The 19,001-nt window shown below is 46.7% G+C and overlaps 1 protein-coding gene across 3 annotated transcripts in view; it reads left to right on the top strand.

The window, feature by feature from the left end:
* LOC135557521 (leucine-rich repeat-containing protein 49-like) overlaps positions 1 to 19,001 on the top strand; it is a 62,882-nt gene that overhangs the window by 31,425 nt on the left and 12,456 nt on the right. For all 3 annotated transcript variants that reach the window (XM_064990833.1, XM_064990853.1, XM_064990844.1), the window contains exons 9-13: positions 4,485 to 4,632; positions 6,158 to 6,241; positions 12,588 to 12,665; positions 12,870 to 13,051; positions 13,168 to 13,263. In XM_064990833.1, coding sequence (XP_064846905.1) covers positions 4,485 to 4,632; positions 6,158 to 6,241; positions 12,588 to 12,665; positions 12,870 to 13,051; positions 13,168 to 13,263 — 588 coding nt within the window. The remainder of the gene's footprint in view (positions 1 to 4,484; positions 4,633 to 6,157; positions 6,242 to 12,587; positions 12,666 to 12,869; positions 13,052 to 13,167; positions 13,264 to 19,001) is intronic.

Here is a 19,001-nt window from a genome sequence, read left to right as displayed (position 1 = left end):
AAAATTGCTGTGCTAATTAATGAAGCAATAAAACTGGCCTTTAGACTAGTTGCGTATCTGGTGCATCAGCATTTGTGGGTTCGATTACAGGCTCAAAATCGCCAGAAACAAAGAACTTTCTTCTGAAACTCGTCAGTCTATTATTGTTCTAAGAAATGAAGGCTATTCCATGCGAGAAATTGCCAAGAAACTGAAGATCTCGTACAGCACGGTGTACTACTCCCTTCACAATTATAGCGCAAACTGTCTCTAACCAGAATAGAAATAGGAGTGGGAGGCCCCAGTGCACAACTGAGCAAGAGTACAAATACATTAGATGGTCTAGTTTGAGAAACAGAAACAGACGCCTCAAAGTCCTGGCAGCTTCATTAAATAGTACCCGCAAAACACCAGTCTCAACGTCAACAGTGAAGAGTCACTCCGGGATTCTGGCCTTTTAGGCAGAGTTCGTCTGTGTTCTTTTGCCCATCTTAATCTTTTATTTTTCTTGGCCAGTCTGAGATATGGCTTATTCTTTGCATCTCTGCCTAGAAAAGCCAGCATCCCGGAGTTACCTCTTCACTGTTGACGTTGCGGGTACTATTTAATGAAGCTGCCTGTTGAGGACTTGTGAGGCATCTGTTTCTCAAACTAGACACTCTAATGTACTTGTCCTCTTGCTCAGTTGTGCACCAGGGTTAACTAACACAACGTGCCGTTGGAACACAGGAGTGATGGTCGCTGATAATGGGCCTCTGTACGCCTATGTAGATATTCCATAAAAAAATCTGCCGTTTCCAGCAAAAATTGTAATTTACAACATTAACAATGTCTACACTATTTCTGATCAATTTCATGTTTTTTTAATGGACAAAAAAATGTGCTTTTCTTTCAAAAACAAGGACATTTCTTAGTGACCGCAAACCTTTGAACGGTAGTGTATATACATTTTTTTATTTAACCTTTATTTAATTAGGCAAGTCAGTTAAGAACAAATTATTATTTATAATGACGGCCTTCACCCGATAAACCCGGACGATGCTGGGCCAATTGTGCGCCGCCCTATGGGACTCCCAATCATGGCCGGTTGTGATCCAGCCTGAATTCGAACCAGGGTGTCTGTAGTGACGCCTCAAGCACTGAGATGTAGTGCCTTAGACCGCTGTGCCACTCGGGAACCCAAAAAATATACTAGGCGGTGTCAGAGGAACGCCTAAAAAATGGTCAAAGACTCCAGTCACCCAAGTCATAGACTGTTCTTTCTGCTACCACACAGCAAAAGGTACTGGAGTGCCAAGTCTAGGTCCAAAAGGCCCCTTAACAGCTTCTACCCCCAAGCCACAAGACTGCTGAACAATTAATTAAATGGCCACCCGGACTATTTTCTTGACACACCCCCTTTGTTTTTACACTGCTGCTACTCGCTGTTTATTATCAATGCATAGTCACTTTACCCCTACGTACACGTACAAATTAACTTGACTAACATGTGCCCCTTCACATTGACTCAGTACTGGTACCCTGTGTATAGGGTACTTAAAAATTACTCTCTCCAGAAATAAGTCTCTCACTGTTGCCGCCTGCTACCGACCTCCCTCAGCTCCCAGCTGTGCCCTGGACACCATTTGTGAATTGATCGCCCCCCATCTAGCTTCAGAGTTTGTTCTGTTAGTTGACCTAAACTGGGATATGCTTAACACCCCGGCAGTCCTACAATCTAAGCTAGATGCCATCAATCTCACACAAATCATCAAGGAACCCACCAGATACAACCCTAAATATCTAAACAAGGGCACCCTCATAGACGTCATCCTGACCAACTGGCCCTCCAAATACACCAGGTTATTCTTTAAAAGTAACTTCCTCACCATTTTAGATAAGCATGCTCCGTTCAAAAAATGCAGAACTAAAAACAGATATAGCCCTTGGTTCACCCCAGACCTGACTGCCCTCGACCAGCACAAAAACATCCTGTGGCGGACTGCAATAGCATCGAATAGTCCCCGTGATATGCAACTGTTCAGGGAAGTCAGGAACCAATACACTCAGTCAGTCAGGAAAGCTAAGGCCAGTTTCTTCAGGCAGAAATTTGCATCCTGTAGCTCCAACTCCAAAAGGTTCTGGGACACTGTGAAGTCCATGGAGAACAAGAGCACCTCCTCCCAGCTGCACTGAGGCTAGGTAACACGGTCACCACGATAAATCCATGATTATCGAAAACTTCAACAAGCATTTCTCAACGGCTGGCCATGCCTTCCGCCTGGCTACTCCAACCTCGGCCAACAGATCCGCCCCGCCGCAGCTACTCGCCCAAGCCTCTCCAGGTTCTCCTTTACCCAAATCCAGATAGCAGATGTTCTGAAAGAGCTGCAAAACCTGGACCCGTACAAATCAGCTGGGCTTGACAATCTGGACCCTCTATTTCTGAAATTATCCGCCGCCATTGTCGCAACCCCTATTACCAGCCTGTTCAACCTCTCTTTCATATCGTCTGAGATCCCAAAGGATTGGAAAGCTGCCGCAGTCATCCCCCTCTTCAAAGGGGGAGACACCCTGGACCCAAACTTTTACAGACCTATATCCATCCTGCCCTGCGTATCTAAGGTCTTCGAAAGCCAAGTCAACAAACAGGTCACTGACCATCTCGAATCACACCGTACCTTCTCCGCTGTGCAATCGGGTTTCCGAGCCGGTCACGGGTGCACCTCAGCCACGCTCAAGGTACTAAACGATATCATAACGGCCATCGATAAAAGACAGTACTGTGCAGCCGTCTTCATCGACCTTGCAAAGGCTTTTGACTCTGTCAATCACCATATTCTTATCGGCAGACTCAGTAGCCTTGGTTTCTCTGATGACTGCCTTGCCTGGTTCACCAACTACTTTGCAGACAGAGTGCAGTGTGTCAAATCGGAGGGCATGCTGTCCGGTCCTCTGGCAGTCTCTATGGGGGTGCCACAGGGTTCAATTCCCGGGCCGACTCTTTTCTCTGTATATATCAATGATGTTGCTCTTGCTGCAGGCGATTCCCTGATCCACCGCAGATGACACCATTCTATATACTTCCGGCCCGTCCTTGGACACTGTGCTATCTCACCTCCAAACAAGCTTCAATGCCATACAACACTCCTTCCGTGGCCTCCAACTGCTAGTAAAACCAAATGTATGCTTTTCAACCGTTCGCTGCCTGCACCTGCACGCCTGACTAGTATCACCACCCTGGATGGTTCCGTCCTTGAATATGTGGACATCTATAAGTACCTAGGTGTCTGGCTTGACTGTAAACTCTCCTTCCAGACTCATATCAAACATCTCCAATCGAAAACCAAATCCAGAATCGGCTTTCTATTCCGCAACAAAGCCTCCTTCACTCATGCCGCCAAACTTACCCTAGTAAAACTGACTATCCTACCGATCCTCGACTTCGGCGACGTCATCTACAAAATAGCTTCCAACACTCTACTCAGCAAACTGGATGCAGTTTATCACAGTGCCATCCGTTTTGTCACTAAAGCACCTTATACCACCCACCACTGCGACTTGTACGCTCTAGTCGGCTGGCCCTCGCTCCATATTCGTCGCCAGACCCACTGGTTCCAGGTCATCTACAAGTCCATGCTAGGTAAAGCTCCGCCTTATCCTAGTTCACTGGTCACGATGGCAACACCCACCAGTAGCACGCGCTCCAGCAGGTGTATCTCACTGATCATCCCTAAAGCCAACACCTCATTTGGCTGCCTTTCGTTCCAGTTTTCTGCTGCCTGTGACTGGAACGAATTGCAGAAATCGCTGAAGTTGGAGACTTTTATCTCCCTCACCAACTTCAAACATCTGCTATCTGAGCAGCTAACCGATCGCTGCAGCTGTACATAGTCTTATCGGTAAATAGCCCACCCAATTATACCTACCTCATCTCCATACTGTTTTTATTTATTTATTTACTTTTCTGCTCTTTTGCACATCAATATCTCTACCTGTACATGACCATCTGATCATTTATCACTCCAGTGTTAATCTGCAAATTGTAATTATTTGCCTACCTCCTCATGCCTTTTGCACACAATGTATATAGACCTTTTTTTTCTACTGTGTTATTGACTTGTTTATTGTTTACTCAATGTGTAACTCTGTGTTGTCTGTTCACACTGCTATGCTTTATCTTGGCCAGGTCGCAGTTGCAAATGAGAACTTGTTCTCAACTAGCCTACCTGGTTAAATAAAGGTGAAATAAAAAAAATAAAATAAAAAATATATAGCCTCATTGTTGTTATTTTATTGTTACTTTAAAAAATGTTTACTTTAGTTTATTTAGTAAATACTTTCTTAACTCTATTTTCTTAAAACTGCATTGTTTGTTAAGTGCTTGTAAGTAAGCATTTTACGGTAAAGTCTACACCTGTTGTATTCAGCGCATGTGACAAATAAAATTTGATTTGATATTGTATTTATCCCATTGATAGTTGTTAATGACCTTTGTGGTGTGTGTTTGCTCTCTCTGTGTGTAGTTTTGATGAGCTAGCCTGCCTGGGAGAGTCGTGCTCCCTTTCTGAGCTGACCCTGGATGGGAACCCAGTAGCCCTGGAGACATGGTACAAACAGGCCGTCCTGCGCTGTGTGCTTCAACTCAGACAGCTGGACATGAAACGTGTCACGGTAAGACATACGCTCGGTGCAACACTTTACAGAATCCTTGAAACTACCACATGCTTGATATCCATAGGGATAAAAGCTGAATTGCCCGTCAAACATGATGTCATTGTATTCACACTACATACGAGGCACTTGAGTTCAGAGGTTCATGCACTTGAAAGCTGTTAAGCAGGCAGGCAACACGCAGGTCTGAGCTTGTAGGCTACATGAACCCTAGGGTACCACACACACACCTTACCCTTAGAATATGGAGGTAATGGCCTGCAGCCAATAGTATGGGCAAGTCCTCCTGAGATCAGAATCTGATTTGCACAACTTTCCACAGATGAGCACTCGCTCTATGCGACTGGTAGTAACATAGTTTGAGATATAACATACTTGCTGTCAGTGCCAAGGCAGGCAGATATAATGTATGGGTTAAATAAGGGTTAAAGCTGGCTGCAGATGTGGAGGAGCTGAACTCCTCTTGCTTTGAGACAGAAAATAATCAATAGATGCCAGGAAACTGTTACCTTTGCTCCTTATGGGATATCTGTGTCAACACAACAGACTGGGTTTGTTCAGGGGGAAATGAACAGTGTTAATGACAAATATTCAGCGCTATTTCACCTAATAATCTAGTCTACTTATTAGTGGGAAAGAATGACAATGCATTATTGATACTATTACACATAGCCTAGTTGTGACAGCACTTAAGGTCCTCTGCTCAAACTGATTTGAGCCCTTATTGCATGGAACTTCCATCTCATATTGCTCAAATAAATAGCAAACCTGGTTTTAAAAAAAACAGATAAAGCAACACCTCTCCACTATTTGACCTAGATATTTCGTGTGTATTCATTGATATGTAGGCTACGTGTGCCTTTACATTTTTTTAATGTAGTTCTGTCCTGAAGCTGTTCTTGTCTATTGATGTTCTGTATTATGTCATTCTGTATTATGTTTCATGTTTTGTGTGGATCCCAGGAAGAGTAGCTGCTGCTTTTGCAACAGCTCATGTGGATTCTAATAAAATACAAAAATACAACATTTCACATACTGATTTAACTTTTTTGTTACAAAGTATTTTTGATAAAATGCCTTCCCTTATAGAAAAAAACATTATGCAAAGGGTATGAAAGATAGCACTTTGATTCTGGAGCCATGGCAGCATTTTCAGTGAACCATATCAAGGAATCCTTTCTCAGCCGAATCGTCACAGAGTAGCCAGCGCTAAACATCCCCTAGAGCTCAGCTGGCAGTCTCATATTGTCTCTGCTGGTGCATTGCATGCTGGGAGCTCTGCCTGGCATACCCAAACAGCTGGGCTCAGTTCAGATGAGGCTGCAGCTGAATATTAGAGAGACAGATAATCCTGTGATGCAGCAGGAGATGTTGTCTCTCCAACTGGTCCTTCCTGCAGAGGGAAAACCTGCAGCCAACATATCAGACATTATTCTGACTGTGCCTCCGTCTCATGTTGAATAATTCAGACTCGTCCATGAATGGAGCGACACCCTGATTGTGTTATTGACCCTCTTTTCTGCAGGAGGAGGAGAGACGTATGGCCTGCGTCACAGCCCGGAAGGAGGATGAGAAGAAGAGGGAGAGTCACAAGCAGGCCATGCACAAGGTACCTGACTTACCTTATGTTGACTCTGTACATATTTGTGTTTAACATACTGCACTATACTGTTACTATCGCAGATATCTCGCCATGTTGACTAGACTATGTTATTCTGTTCTGACATATATACAACTGGTGATAGCTGGCTGATTGTCACATAAGAGGATAACGATAAAGTGGAATTCAAATAATGTCACAGGTCATTGATACGTACTGAGCAGACTAGCTGGTGAGAGTTTAAGTCATTAACCAAATATTTATAATATTTTGTGGCATTTAACGTGTTATATAAGCTTTTCTGCCGGATGCATGTCAACAACATAATTAAGCCATACAGATTTCATTTGTGGAAAGTGCTTATTTGGACAATAACCAAACTCCTTGGCCCTCAATGCTTTTTTTAAAAACGTTTTTACCTCCAAAACATTTCCTGTTTATTCACATGAATAGCCAAAACTAGTCACAATATGAACATGCTTATCATCTGCTAGCCATTAGGGTTTATTATGAGTACAATAGGATGTTAGGTGTGCTTTTGTTTAAACACATTGCACATGTAACATACACTGCATAACCCCTTGTAGACATTGGATGAGGATGACTAATGTTGTGGGAGTTACACTATAAGTGCATTATTTAAGGAGAGTGCAAGAGGGCCGTTTTTGATGTTGAACAATGTATTAAATAATTTATATCAACTTGTATGATATGCTGTCATATGTCTGTAAGCAATTTCTGTTGATGCTGAGGTATCGGTAAGCAGTTATCTCAGATGATACCTAAAGCGCTCTGAGGGCTGCTCCTCAATGGCCACTAATTCGTAACTACTTGAAATGCACTGTGGTGTTCGCTTGTCATGTAAAGAGGAGTCATCTGCTTTGCATTAACCGCCCAACCATGAGTTGATCAATGGGAGCATTATAGTAGGGAGATGAAGGCTCAACCCACTATACCCCAGTAACCCCTGCATTTATGTAGCTTGGCGTGGTGTCTTCTGTTTAGAAAAAAGTTATTTTTCCAAGGGGGCTCAAATAACAGTGACTGTAGCTACAAGTTTTTCAATCCACTTCAATAGTCATTTGTCTTTTTCCTCCATTATCTTTTCCATAAGTGCTCCTCACAATAACTGTTCTAACTACAGGGTTCCTAAGTGCTCAGTTCCTTTTGAAGAATATCAGATCCCACCAACCTTTGTTTGAGACTGGTTATGATTTCAGTTCAAATGACCAAAACATGCTTGTTCAATCATTGTCTATCTGTACTGTACCTCTATGTGTTAGAGAATGCATACTGTACTGTATCTATACTGAACAAAAATATATACGCAACGTGCAACAATTTCTACAATTTTACTGAGTTACAGTTCATATAAGGAAATCAGTCAATTGAAATAAATTCATTAGACTCTAATCTATGGATTTCACCTGACTGGGCATAGGCCCACCCACAGGGGAGCCAGTCCCAGCCAATCAGAATGAGTTTTTCCCTTAATAATAATGACTTTATTACAGACAGAAATACTAATCAGTTTCATAATCTGTCCGGCCGGCTGGTCTCAGCCGAATGTGGAGGTCTTGGGCTGGTGTGGTTACACGTGGTCTGCAGTTTTGAGGCCGGTTGGACATAATGCCACATTTTCTAAAATCATGTTGGAGACAGCTTATGGTAGAGAAATGAACATTTAATTATCTGGCAACAGCTCTGGTGGACATTCCTGCAGTCAGCATGTCAATTGCATGTTCCCTCAAAACTGTGGTATTGTGTTGTGTGACAAAACTGTACATTTTACAGTGACCTTTTATTGTCCGCTAGCATAAGGTGCACCTGTGTAATGATCATGTTGTTGTAATGCCCGGGGTGTAGTGGAGGAAGAAGTCAGACGCAGGAAACAGAGAGTTCAGAGTAGCGCTTCTTCTTTATTCACCACACAGGTGAAAACGACGGCACTCAAACAAATGCCCCAGAACACAGGGGAACTAAACAGTCCTGAATAACACACGTACACGAACAACCGTGACTTACAGGCGTGTATACGAGTACACATAAAACAATCCCGGCACACCCAGCAGGCGGGCCGGCTGGATAATAAAGCCCAACTAATTAACCTAACTAAACACAGGTGTAAGTAATGAACAGACAAGGAGGGGGAGAAAAAGATCAGTGGCAGCTAGTAGGCCGGTGATGATGACCGCAGAGCGCCACCCGAACAGGAAGGGGAGCCACCTTCGGTAGCAGTCATGACAGTAACCCCCCCCCCGACGCGCGGCTCCCGCAGTGCGCCGACTCAGGCCTCGAGGGCGACCCGGAGGGCGAGTTGCAGGGCGATCCGGATGGAGGCGATGGAAATCACTCAACATTGACGGATCCAAAATGTCCCCCACCGGTACCCAGCACCTCTCCTCCGGACCGTACACCTCCCAGTCCACGAGGTACTGCAGGCCCCTCACCCGGCGTCTCGAGTCCAGAATGGCCCGTATCGTGTACGCCGGGGACCCCTCGATGTCCAGAGGGGAGGAGGGACCTCCGGCACCTCACCGTCCTGCAGGGGACCAGCTACCACCGGCCTGAGGAGAGACACATGAAACGAGGGGTTAATACGATAATAGGAAGGGAGTTGTAATTGATAACACACCTCGTTTATTCTCCTCAGGACTTTGAAGGGCCCTACACACTGCGGCCCCAGTTTCCGGCAGGGCAAGCGGAGGGGTAGGTTTCGGGTCGAGAGCCAGACCCTGTCCTCCGGTACAAATACGGGGGCCTCACTGCGGTGGTGGTCAGCATTCCTCTTCTGCCGTCCACTAGCTTGTTTGAGGGATTCCTGGACGACCCTCCAGGTCTCCTTGGAGCACTGCACCCACTCCTCCACAGCAGGAGCCTCGGTCTGACTCGGATTCCAAGGTGCCAGGACTGGCTGGTAGCCCAACACACACTGGAACGGAGAAGTGACGGAGTGGGTTTTGGGCCAATTCCGCCCATGGGACGTACCTAGACCACTCGCTGGGCCGGTTCTGGCAATACGACCGCAGAAACCTACCCACCTCCTGGTTCACTCTCTCCACCTGCCCATTACTCTCGGGGCGATAACCGGAGGTCAGGCTGACCGGGATTCCAAACGCTCCATGAACGCCCTCCATACCCGGGATGTGAACTGGGGAACCCGATCAGAGACGATGTCCTCCTGCACCCCGTAGTGCCGGAAGACGTGGGTGAATAACACCTCTGCAGTCTGTATGGTTGTAGGAAGACCGGGCAACGGGAGGAGACGGCAGGACTTAGAGAACCGATCCACAATCACCAAAACCATTGTGTTCCCCTGAGACGGGGGGAGATCGGTCAGAAAATCAACTGATAGGTGAGACCATGGCCGTTGTGGAACGGGGAGGGGTTGTAAATTCCCTCTAGGAAGGTGCCTAGGAGCCTTACTCTGGGCGCACACCGAACAGGAAGAGACATAAACCCTAACCAAGGTGGGCCACCAATACTTCTCCCGGAGGCCCCGCACTGTCCTCGCCACCCCAGGGTGACCCGAGGAGGGTAGGGTGTGAGCCCACCGAATCAGTTGGTCCCGAACACCAAGCGGCACGTACTTACGCCCAGCCGGACACTGAGGAGGCGCAGGCTCCGCCCGTAAATGCCCGCTCGATGTCTGAGTCCACCTCCCATACCACTGGTGCCATCAGTCTCGAGGCGGAAAGGATGGGAGTAGGCTCGGTAGACCGATCCTCCGCATCATAAAGGCGGGACAGTGCGTCAGCCTTTACGTTCTGGGAGCCTGGTCTATACGACAGAGTGAACCGGAATCGGGTGAAGAACATGGCCCACCTTGCCTGACGTGGATTCAGTCTCCTAGCTGCCTGAATATACTCCAGATTCTGGTGGTCGGTCCAGATGAGAAAGGGGTGCTTAGCCCCCTCAAGCCAGTGTCTCCACACCCTCAGGGCCTAGACCACCGCTAACAACTCCCGGTCCCCCACATCATAGTTAAGCTTCGCCGGACTGAGCTTCCTCGAAAAGGAAGGGCAGGGGCAGAGTTTTGGTGGCGTACCCGAGCGCTGTGATAGCACAGCACCCACCCCAGCCTCGGACGCGTCCACCTCTACTATGAATGCTAGAGAAGGGTCCAGGTGCGCCAACATGGGTGCATCCGTGAACAGTGCCTTCAACCTATTGAAGGCGAATCGATAATGAAGAGACTTATACGCTCCCTATGATTCCCCTGTGTCACCATGTCCAGTGGAACCGTGGCCTTCCGGACCAACCCTGACCCTAATGGCCGGCTATCAAGGGAGTGCACAGGGAAGGGAGAATCTATCGGCACGAGTGGAACACCCAGCTTGATGGCGAGTCCGCGATCCATAAAGTTCCCAGCTGGACCTGAATCGACTAGCGCCTTATGCTGGGAAGAGGGGAAAAAATCAAGGAAAGAAATAAAGACAAACAAGTGACCAACAGGGGGTTCTGGGTGAGTTTGTTCCTGACTCAACTGGGGTGACCGAAAAGCGTTCCGCCTGCCATCACAACTCCCAGACGGACGACTCCCAGACGGGCCACCCCCAGCACCGATCGGCCGTGTGTCCTCTCCGACCACAGCTGGTGCAGGGGGAGCCTCCTCCTCCGGTACCCCTCGGCATGGCCCCTCCCAACTCCATAGGAATGGGAGCGGGGGCTCTGGTTGGTGGAACGCACAGGACCCTCTCTGAACGCCCGCGGGCAGCCAGCAGATTGTCCAGCCGGATAGACATATCAATAAGTTAATCTAGGGAGAGAGCGGTGTCCCGACACGCTAGCTCCCTGCGTCCTCCCAGAGACTACATCGGTAGTGGTCTATAAGGGCCCTGTCGTTCCACCCAGGCCCAGCGGCCAAGGCCCGGAACTCCAAGGCGTAATCCAGGGCGCTCCTCTTCTCCTGCCTAAGGTGGAACTGTCGCCCTCCCGCCGCTCAAACCCCTGACACCCCGCCGCCGCTCCATCTTAATCCCTTGGGAGCGCAAGACGGAGAGCGCTGGAGCCGGGGGATGGGGAGAGAGGAGAAGGGGAATCCTGGGCTGGGGAAACCGAAGGTGGAGAGAGGAGACCACTCCTCTCCCATCGGTCCATTCTCCGATGGATGACGGTGGTGTGGTGGGGGACACGATCCTCCATCGATGGGAGGGGGTTGGCAGCTGCTCCTGCTGACTCCATTCAATCGGTGTGGGATTCTGTAATGCCCGGGGTGTAGTGGAGGAAGAAGTCAGAAGCAGGAAACAGAGAGTTCAGAGTAGCGCTTCTTCTTTATTCACCACACAGGTGAAAACGACACCACTCAAACAAATGCCCCAAAACACAGAGGAACTAAACAGTCCCGAATAACACACGTACACGAACAACCGTGACTTACAGGCGTGTACACGAGTACACATAAAACAATCCCGCACACCCAGCAGGCGGGCCGGCTGGATAATAAAGCCCAACTAATTAACCTAACTAAACACAGGTGTAACTAATAAACAGACAAGGAGGGGGAGAAAAAGATCAGTGGCACCCGAACAGGAAGGGGAGCCACCTTCGGCAGGAGTCGTGACAGTTGTTGTTTAATCAGCTTCTTGATATGCCACACCTGTCATGTGGATGGATTATCTAGTAAAGGAGAAATGCTCAGAAACAGGGTAATGGAACATTTCTGGGATCTTTTATTTCAGATCATGAAACACTTCACATGTTGCGTTTATATTTTTGTACATTATATACTGTATATTGATGTGTGTGTTCCTGCCTTCCTGCTGCATTGACTGATCCATACTGAGAGATCAGCAAGAGGTCTAGAGGAAGTTTAATTGCCTGTGTGTAATCCAAGCCAACTAATTGAGCTAGTTGAGGAAATAATGATAAATGGAATGCTCCGTGAGGGTTCATGTAGTCTCAGAATGATCCACTATCAATCCTGTTTGCCAGCCGTCCTCTGTGTGTGGGAGTGGAGCATTCCATTCCATACCTGTGCGTATCAAAACTGAACTGAATAAAGGCAACAACAAAAAAATGAAATCTAAGAGAAAGCGAGAGAGAGAGCTGCATTCTTCCTTGTTGCAGGGTGGGGGTGGCACAGAAGTACTGCTGCTGCCTCTGCTACAGTCAACACAGATTCTGCTGCTGCAGTAATGCTGAGACAGTTATTGAGAGATATGGGGCATATACAGTACAGCACACACAAATTGTACCTTGTTATTACAGACAGAGCCTTTGTAACTGAGACTAGGTATTGGTAAGATAGGCATGTTTGTAAGTAATGTAAGCTAAGTGACAGTCTATCAGTTAGAATAACATTTGAAGTTTTATTTTTTGAAGATAAACAGTACATGTGTATTTGTGTTCATAGAGTCCTGCACATGTTGCGCCTCAGCAGTTCTACACTCAACTTGGACTCAAGTCTCAGGACTCCTCAGTGACAAGCAAGGTAGGTGGAATGTCTTTGTCTGTAGCAGGAGAGAGATCTCAGTTTCATAATATCATCCTGTCCTCTGTGTGCCCTGCTGAGGACCAATGCCAACTGAACCCTGCTCTGTTCCTTGTGTGTGCGCACATGTTTGTGCATGCATGCATGTGTGTGTGCGTGTGATCGTGCGTGTGCCTGTCTGCATGTGTTTATGTGTATGTGCAGGAGAAGCGGCGTCTGGCCATCCGTAATGCAGCACAGCATTGGGAGGGGGTCAGGGCCTGCCTGGAGCTGGGCCTGCCTCAGAACGGAGCCAAGGAGGAAGTCAGCCCTGAAGCAAGCCCTGCCCACAGTCCCGCCCAGACCAATGGCCTTGCACTGGAACCTTCTCCGGATGAGCAGCTCAGGTAACGTTAGGGGGGAGGGGCCGTGCATAGGGGTGGCACTTTGGGCTCTGGAAGACAGTAGTTATAGTTGCAGAACTGTTATAGAGGTATACATAATATGTTTTCTGTTCTGCCAGACGGGTGAGTCCAGTGTCGGCTCTGGACAGGCCAACAGGGGGCAGTGAGACCCGGATACGCTCCACCAGTCGCCCCAACAGTCCTCGAGACCCCAAGTTAGTACTACACCATACCCAGGAATACATACACATCACAGGAGATTGGTGGCAACTTAATTGGGGAGGACGGGCTTGTGGTAATGGCGTGAGTGGCATAGGTGGAATGGTATCGAATACATCAATCACATGGTTTCCATGTGTTTGATGCCATTCCATTTGCTGCGTTCCAGCCATTATTATGAGCCGTCCTCCCCTCAGCAGCCTCCACTGATACGCGTACTCACAGGAGATAGGATATTGGAATGTAAACATTCTTCCAATGCAATAAAACATGGTTCCGTTATAATTGTTCACACATTATAATTATTTCAAGTTTAGCCAATAAAACTGTATGGTTGGAGCACATTTGAGGATTTTGTTTCATTCACCTTAACTGGGGAGGACGGTTCATTGTAATGGCTGGAACGAAATTAATGGAATAATATCAAACACATGGTTTCTATATGTTTTAATACCTTTCCATTCCAGCCATTATTATGAGCCGTCCTCCCTTCACCAGCCTCCTGTTGACTGTCTACACTATACACTAGCATACAATACAAAAGGATATCCCTCATCTATAATGGTTCCTTCCATAGAGACATCGTTCCCTCTGCTTTACACACTCAACATTTCACCCTCTAACACTTGTTAGTCGTTACACTGATGATTTTCCCAAAACTGCACAGGGCCCCATTACTTAGTTAGCTAACTTTATTGTGAGGTTTAGAGGGTGAGACCTTGTTCTCCATATGGCCATTCCCCCAGCCTGGCCTGACCAGGCTTAGCCCCCGTGCTGCAGGCCCTAACTCCTCCTGGAGGGACTGTATACCAGGCCTGTGAGTTATAAGGGGTCAGGCTGAGATGGACGCTGTGGCAGTGTCAACCACTATTATTACATGTTGCTTTCTTCCTCCAGGATATTAAAATGTCCCGGAAGCGCAATCCTTCATGGCCCTAATTCACTTATAGCAGTTTGTGTCGCGAAAGGGGCCAAGGCTCGGGCTCAAGTGATTCACCATACGGTGTGATGTGGTATGCTTATCTGTAACGTTAACCGTTATTTATTGTTGTGCGCAATTGTCCAATAGGATAAAAGAGAATAACCATTTTATGATGTTTTACATCTATAACCTCGTACTGTCCTTTGACTAAGTGCAGTTTGTCAGCTCTCTGTCTGTTTCATGTAGTTGATGTATGTTTGTGATGCTTGGTATTCACTCCTTTGGGTGTCTTACAGTAAATATGCCCATGGGGATATTCCTATTCCTGAAAGTATAAAAGAGGAGATGATAGATGGACTGAGCAGTGATTTATAGATGTGATGTTCTACAGGTATGACCCTCTGTCATCCCATGGTAAGAATGATTTGCTTTATCTCCGAATTGATAGTCTGTCCTGGTCCGGTATATTCCTCCTTAATCCTCAAAAGACAGACAAGGTTCTTCATTCCCACAAGCTGGGCAGAGCTGGGCCTGTCTCTCTCGGTACTCCACATCTGGTTCTGCTCTGGGACCGGGGAGGGGGGCAGGGGGAGCAGGGGGGCCCCCTGGTGTGGAGGTTTTTTCCTCTCTGAGAGATGGAGGGCCTGGAGGCTGCCCTCTGCTTTGTCCCCACATTGCTTCTGAGAAAGAATAACCGCTGGCGTCCGCATGATTAGACCCATTAGCTCTGGATATGCTATTTGGTGTTCCCTGGGTGTGACCGGCAATGTTCACATTCATCACAGAAAAATCAGCGTGTGACAGTTCACACGTTACTGCTGCTGCCATATGAAGACACATGGATCATCGTCTTTGTTTGAGCATGTGAGAGAGGGCCAGCTAAAGTCCTGCTGAATAATTAACAACCACATAAAGATAAATAGATGTGATGCAGGTTAGTTGAATCGTTTGATTTTACTTCCCTTGAGAAACTAGCTTAAAGGAATGTGCCCAGTGAAAGTCATGCACCTCATAACTTCAGAACACTTGTCACTGCAAAATGGTGATGTTTGGCACACACAGAGGCATGAACCTAGGCTAACCTTGTGCAATTATACCTAGTTGGCTAGAATTGGTGTATTAATGCTGTAAGTGTTTATCAGTATAGTCAATGGCCTTTTCAAGCTCCCCTTTCCACACCAAGCTGGAGTGGTAAATGATATGGGTTGACTGAAATGGGCCCCTGCCCCTCAGCAGGTAAAAGGAAACATATGTTGTCATCTCTGTTTGGCATTAGCAGCCCAACCTGAGCTGGAGAAGAATTAAGACAGGAGCAAATGTTGACAGTGCGTTTAGAATGGAGGAAGGAGGGAACCCCTTTTAGTGTGTTTAGATGAGAGATGGAGTAGGAGAATGGTTGTCTCTGTGAGTGCTTAGCAAATTTTGTGTGTGTGTGAATGTCTGTTCGTGAGTGTGTGTGTTAGCGTGTGTGCGTGCAGAAACAAGTTTGTATGTGTGTGTGTGTGTGTGTGTGTGTACGCACGGGTGTGCCCGTCCGACTGCTGGATAGTAGCCTCTGTTTTATATTCCTTTGTGAGCAGACTGGAGGAACATTTATTTGTTCACGGTTCCCTTGAGATATGACAGGAGGGAAGAGTTATTACCCAGAAATCCAATATTGGGGCTGGCCAGAGAGTTAGAGAGGAGACATCAGTGCCCACATGCTATGTATATATTCATTAATACAGCGGCACGCTGGGTCTCCAAGCAGGTGGAGGGGCAAGCACATCAATCTTCAAGTTCTACTTATGATGGGAGAAGGGAGTCTGGGAATGAGCGAGAGAATCTGATGTCACCACCACTCAGAAACACTTCAATAAACCTACATCAATCTACATCATGCCGAAGATATACAGAAATAGCCTAGTTCCAGATCTTACTCTACATCATGCCAGAAGAGACATACAGAAATAGCCTAGTTCCAGATCTTACTCTACATCATGCCAGGAGAGACATACAGAAATAGCCTAGTTCCAGATCTTACTCTACATCATGCCAGAAGAGACATACAGAAATAGCCTAGTTCCAGATCTTACTCTACATCATGCCAGGAGAGACATACAGAAATAGCCTAGTTCCAGATCTTACTCTACATCATGCCAGGAGAGACATACAGAAATAGCCTAGTTCCAGATCTTACTCCACATCATGCCAGGAGAGACATACAGAAATAGCCTGGTTTCAGATCTTACTCTACATCATGCCAGGAGAGACATACAGAAATAGCCTAGTTCCAGATCTTACTCTACATCATGCCAGGAGAGACATACAGAAATAGCCTAGTTCCAGATCTTACTCTACATCATGCCAGGAGAGACATACAGAAATAGCCTGGTTCCAGATCTTACTCTATATCATGCCAGGAGAGACATACAGAAATAGCCTAGTTCCAGATCTTACTCTACATCATGCTAGGAGAGACATACAGAAATAGCCTGGTTCCAGATCTTACTCTATATCATGCCAGGAGAGACATACAGAAATAGCCTAGTTCCAGATCTTACTCTACATCATTACATTTACATTTAAATAGCCTTATCCAGAGCGTTACAGATCTTTGACATCCAGCATCATGCTAGGAGAGATATACAGAAATAGCCTAGTTCCAGATCTTACTCTACATCATGCCAGGAGAGACATACAGAAATAGCCTGGTTCCAGATCTTACTCTATATCATGCCAGGAGAGACATACAGAAATAGCCTAGTTCCAGATCTTACTCTACATCATGCTAGGAGAGACATACAGAAATAGCCTAGTTCCAGATCTCACTCTACATCATGCCAGGAGAGACATACAGAAATAGCCTGGTTCCAGATCTGTGTCAGCTCTAGCCAACTCCTCTGACTATCATTTTCATGCTTTATTGCAGACTCTGTACAAATCTGCTACCATGCTAATAGAGAAATTGCTTGAACAATTACATTTTTCTTTCAGTTTAGAACATTTTGAAAGGTTCTTCTCACATCATGACAAGCTAAATAACCATGTTCCTTATGTGGTGCTATCATACACATGTAGGCTCATGACAGACATCGTTTTGAAGCTCCTGCTGGATTGGGTCCAGATAATTGAGCTGCTGAACACATCAGGAAATGTTTTCCACAGTTAGACTTTCCTCAGTTTGATCATCTTTGTGTCTCCTCTTCCTCTAAGTGTTTCAGGAGGGGATTTGGAGGCACCTGGCTGTCTATCAAGAGTGATTACCAGGAACAATACATGACACAGTGCAGAGTGGGCTGATGGCATGCTTCCAGACTTCCCCAGAAAGGGATGAAAAGTTACCATCACTCTTCTTTACTCTATCTACTTATTACCCAGAGTCTCCTTTCTCTCGCTCTCTCTCTCTCTCTGTCTGTCTTTCTTTCTTTCTCTCTCGTCTCTGTCTCTCTCTCTATCTCACTATCCCTCTCTGTCTGTTGCTGTCTGTCTGTCCAACTGCTTTTGATTTAGTACCTTTGGCAAAGCCACCTCTGAGAGGTGTGGCGTGTCCTGAAGATTAGCACCGTCTTTCACTTGTCTTGTCTATCGCTGGCCCAGACTTCCGCTCTGCTCCGTGGGGCCTGGGTCTCCCAGTGTGTGTGTGTGCATGAGGAGACCTCCAGCTAGTAGCTCCCTGGACAAGATGCTTTCCTCCGTGTGGCCAGTAGTACCCCCTTGCTCTTACATCACCAGTCATCACCCCTCACGTTCCTCGCCTGCCCCTCGGTGTCAGACGCTTCCTTGAAACGCGACACTGTTTGATTAAGATTGGGTTTTACACCCACCGCATGGTGGGTCGTCTTAGATTAGCAACACGGCCTGCTAGCAACACGGCCTGCTAGCAACACGGCCTGCTAGAAAAATTGTTCTCCATGATTGAGTCAGACGCTAGTCTGTCAGTCACTGCTGGATTCTTGGAATCGGCTCGTACTGAATGTTAGGATTATCTGAAGGTTGTGTCTATTAGCTAATGTAATTCCTGGGTTGTTTTGTTAAGGTTGGGTTTTCTCCCAGGTTATTAAAACTCTGAGGGGAAATGGAGTATTACAGCAAGTGTTAATGACTGAACTCTGAGGCAGCCATGGGCAGTTTACTGACTCTCATTCACTCACACACACACACGCACACTTGCATGCATACACAAGCATCACACACACGCACACTTGCATGCATACACAAGCATACACACACACACACACACACACACACACACACACACACACACACACACACACACACACACACACACACACACACACACACACACACACACACACACACACACACACACACACACACAGGTGGTCCTATAGAGACACAGTAGTCATGGTGGCCAATACATGGCTTAACACTGTAGCTATGTGACCTTTAACCCTGGTGTCCTGAATCTCTCTGGCTCACATTCACCTGTTTTTCTCCTAGGGCTGGAGTCAACTCTAGACCTGTAACCCTGCAGCTTGTTAACAAACTGCTCTCTTGTGTCCCTCTGCAGCCACAGCCTTGATAGTGGTCTTTAGAATGTCCTGTCATGGTTATTACATGATAATCACAAGTCAATCAACATTTTAATCTCCTCTGTTCCAATACACCTTAATTTGTACCAGAATCTTCCCTGTTTCCCACTTCAGCACTCTCTTTCTGGGTCAGCACACCTGTCTGACCATCTTTGTATCATCTCTTCTTCCTGTTCTTGCTCACAGTACAAAGCCTCACTTACAGGTTCTCAGACCACTCTCCTTGATTCCTCTCTGTTCTTTGTCTCTGCTTACCTGGACAGCATCTTGCCAGGTC

Source organism: Oncorhynchus masou, chromosome 2, assembly GCF_036934945.1.
Source record: "Oncorhynchus masou masou isolate Uvic2021 chromosome 2, UVic_Omas_1.1, whole genome shotgun sequence".
NCBI lineage: Eukaryota > Metazoa > Chordata > Actinopteri > Salmoniformes > Salmonidae > Oncorhynchus > Oncorhynchus masou.
The sequence above is the reverse complement of the archived record's forward strand: the minus strand, read 5'-3'. Positions and strand labels throughout refer to the sequence as shown.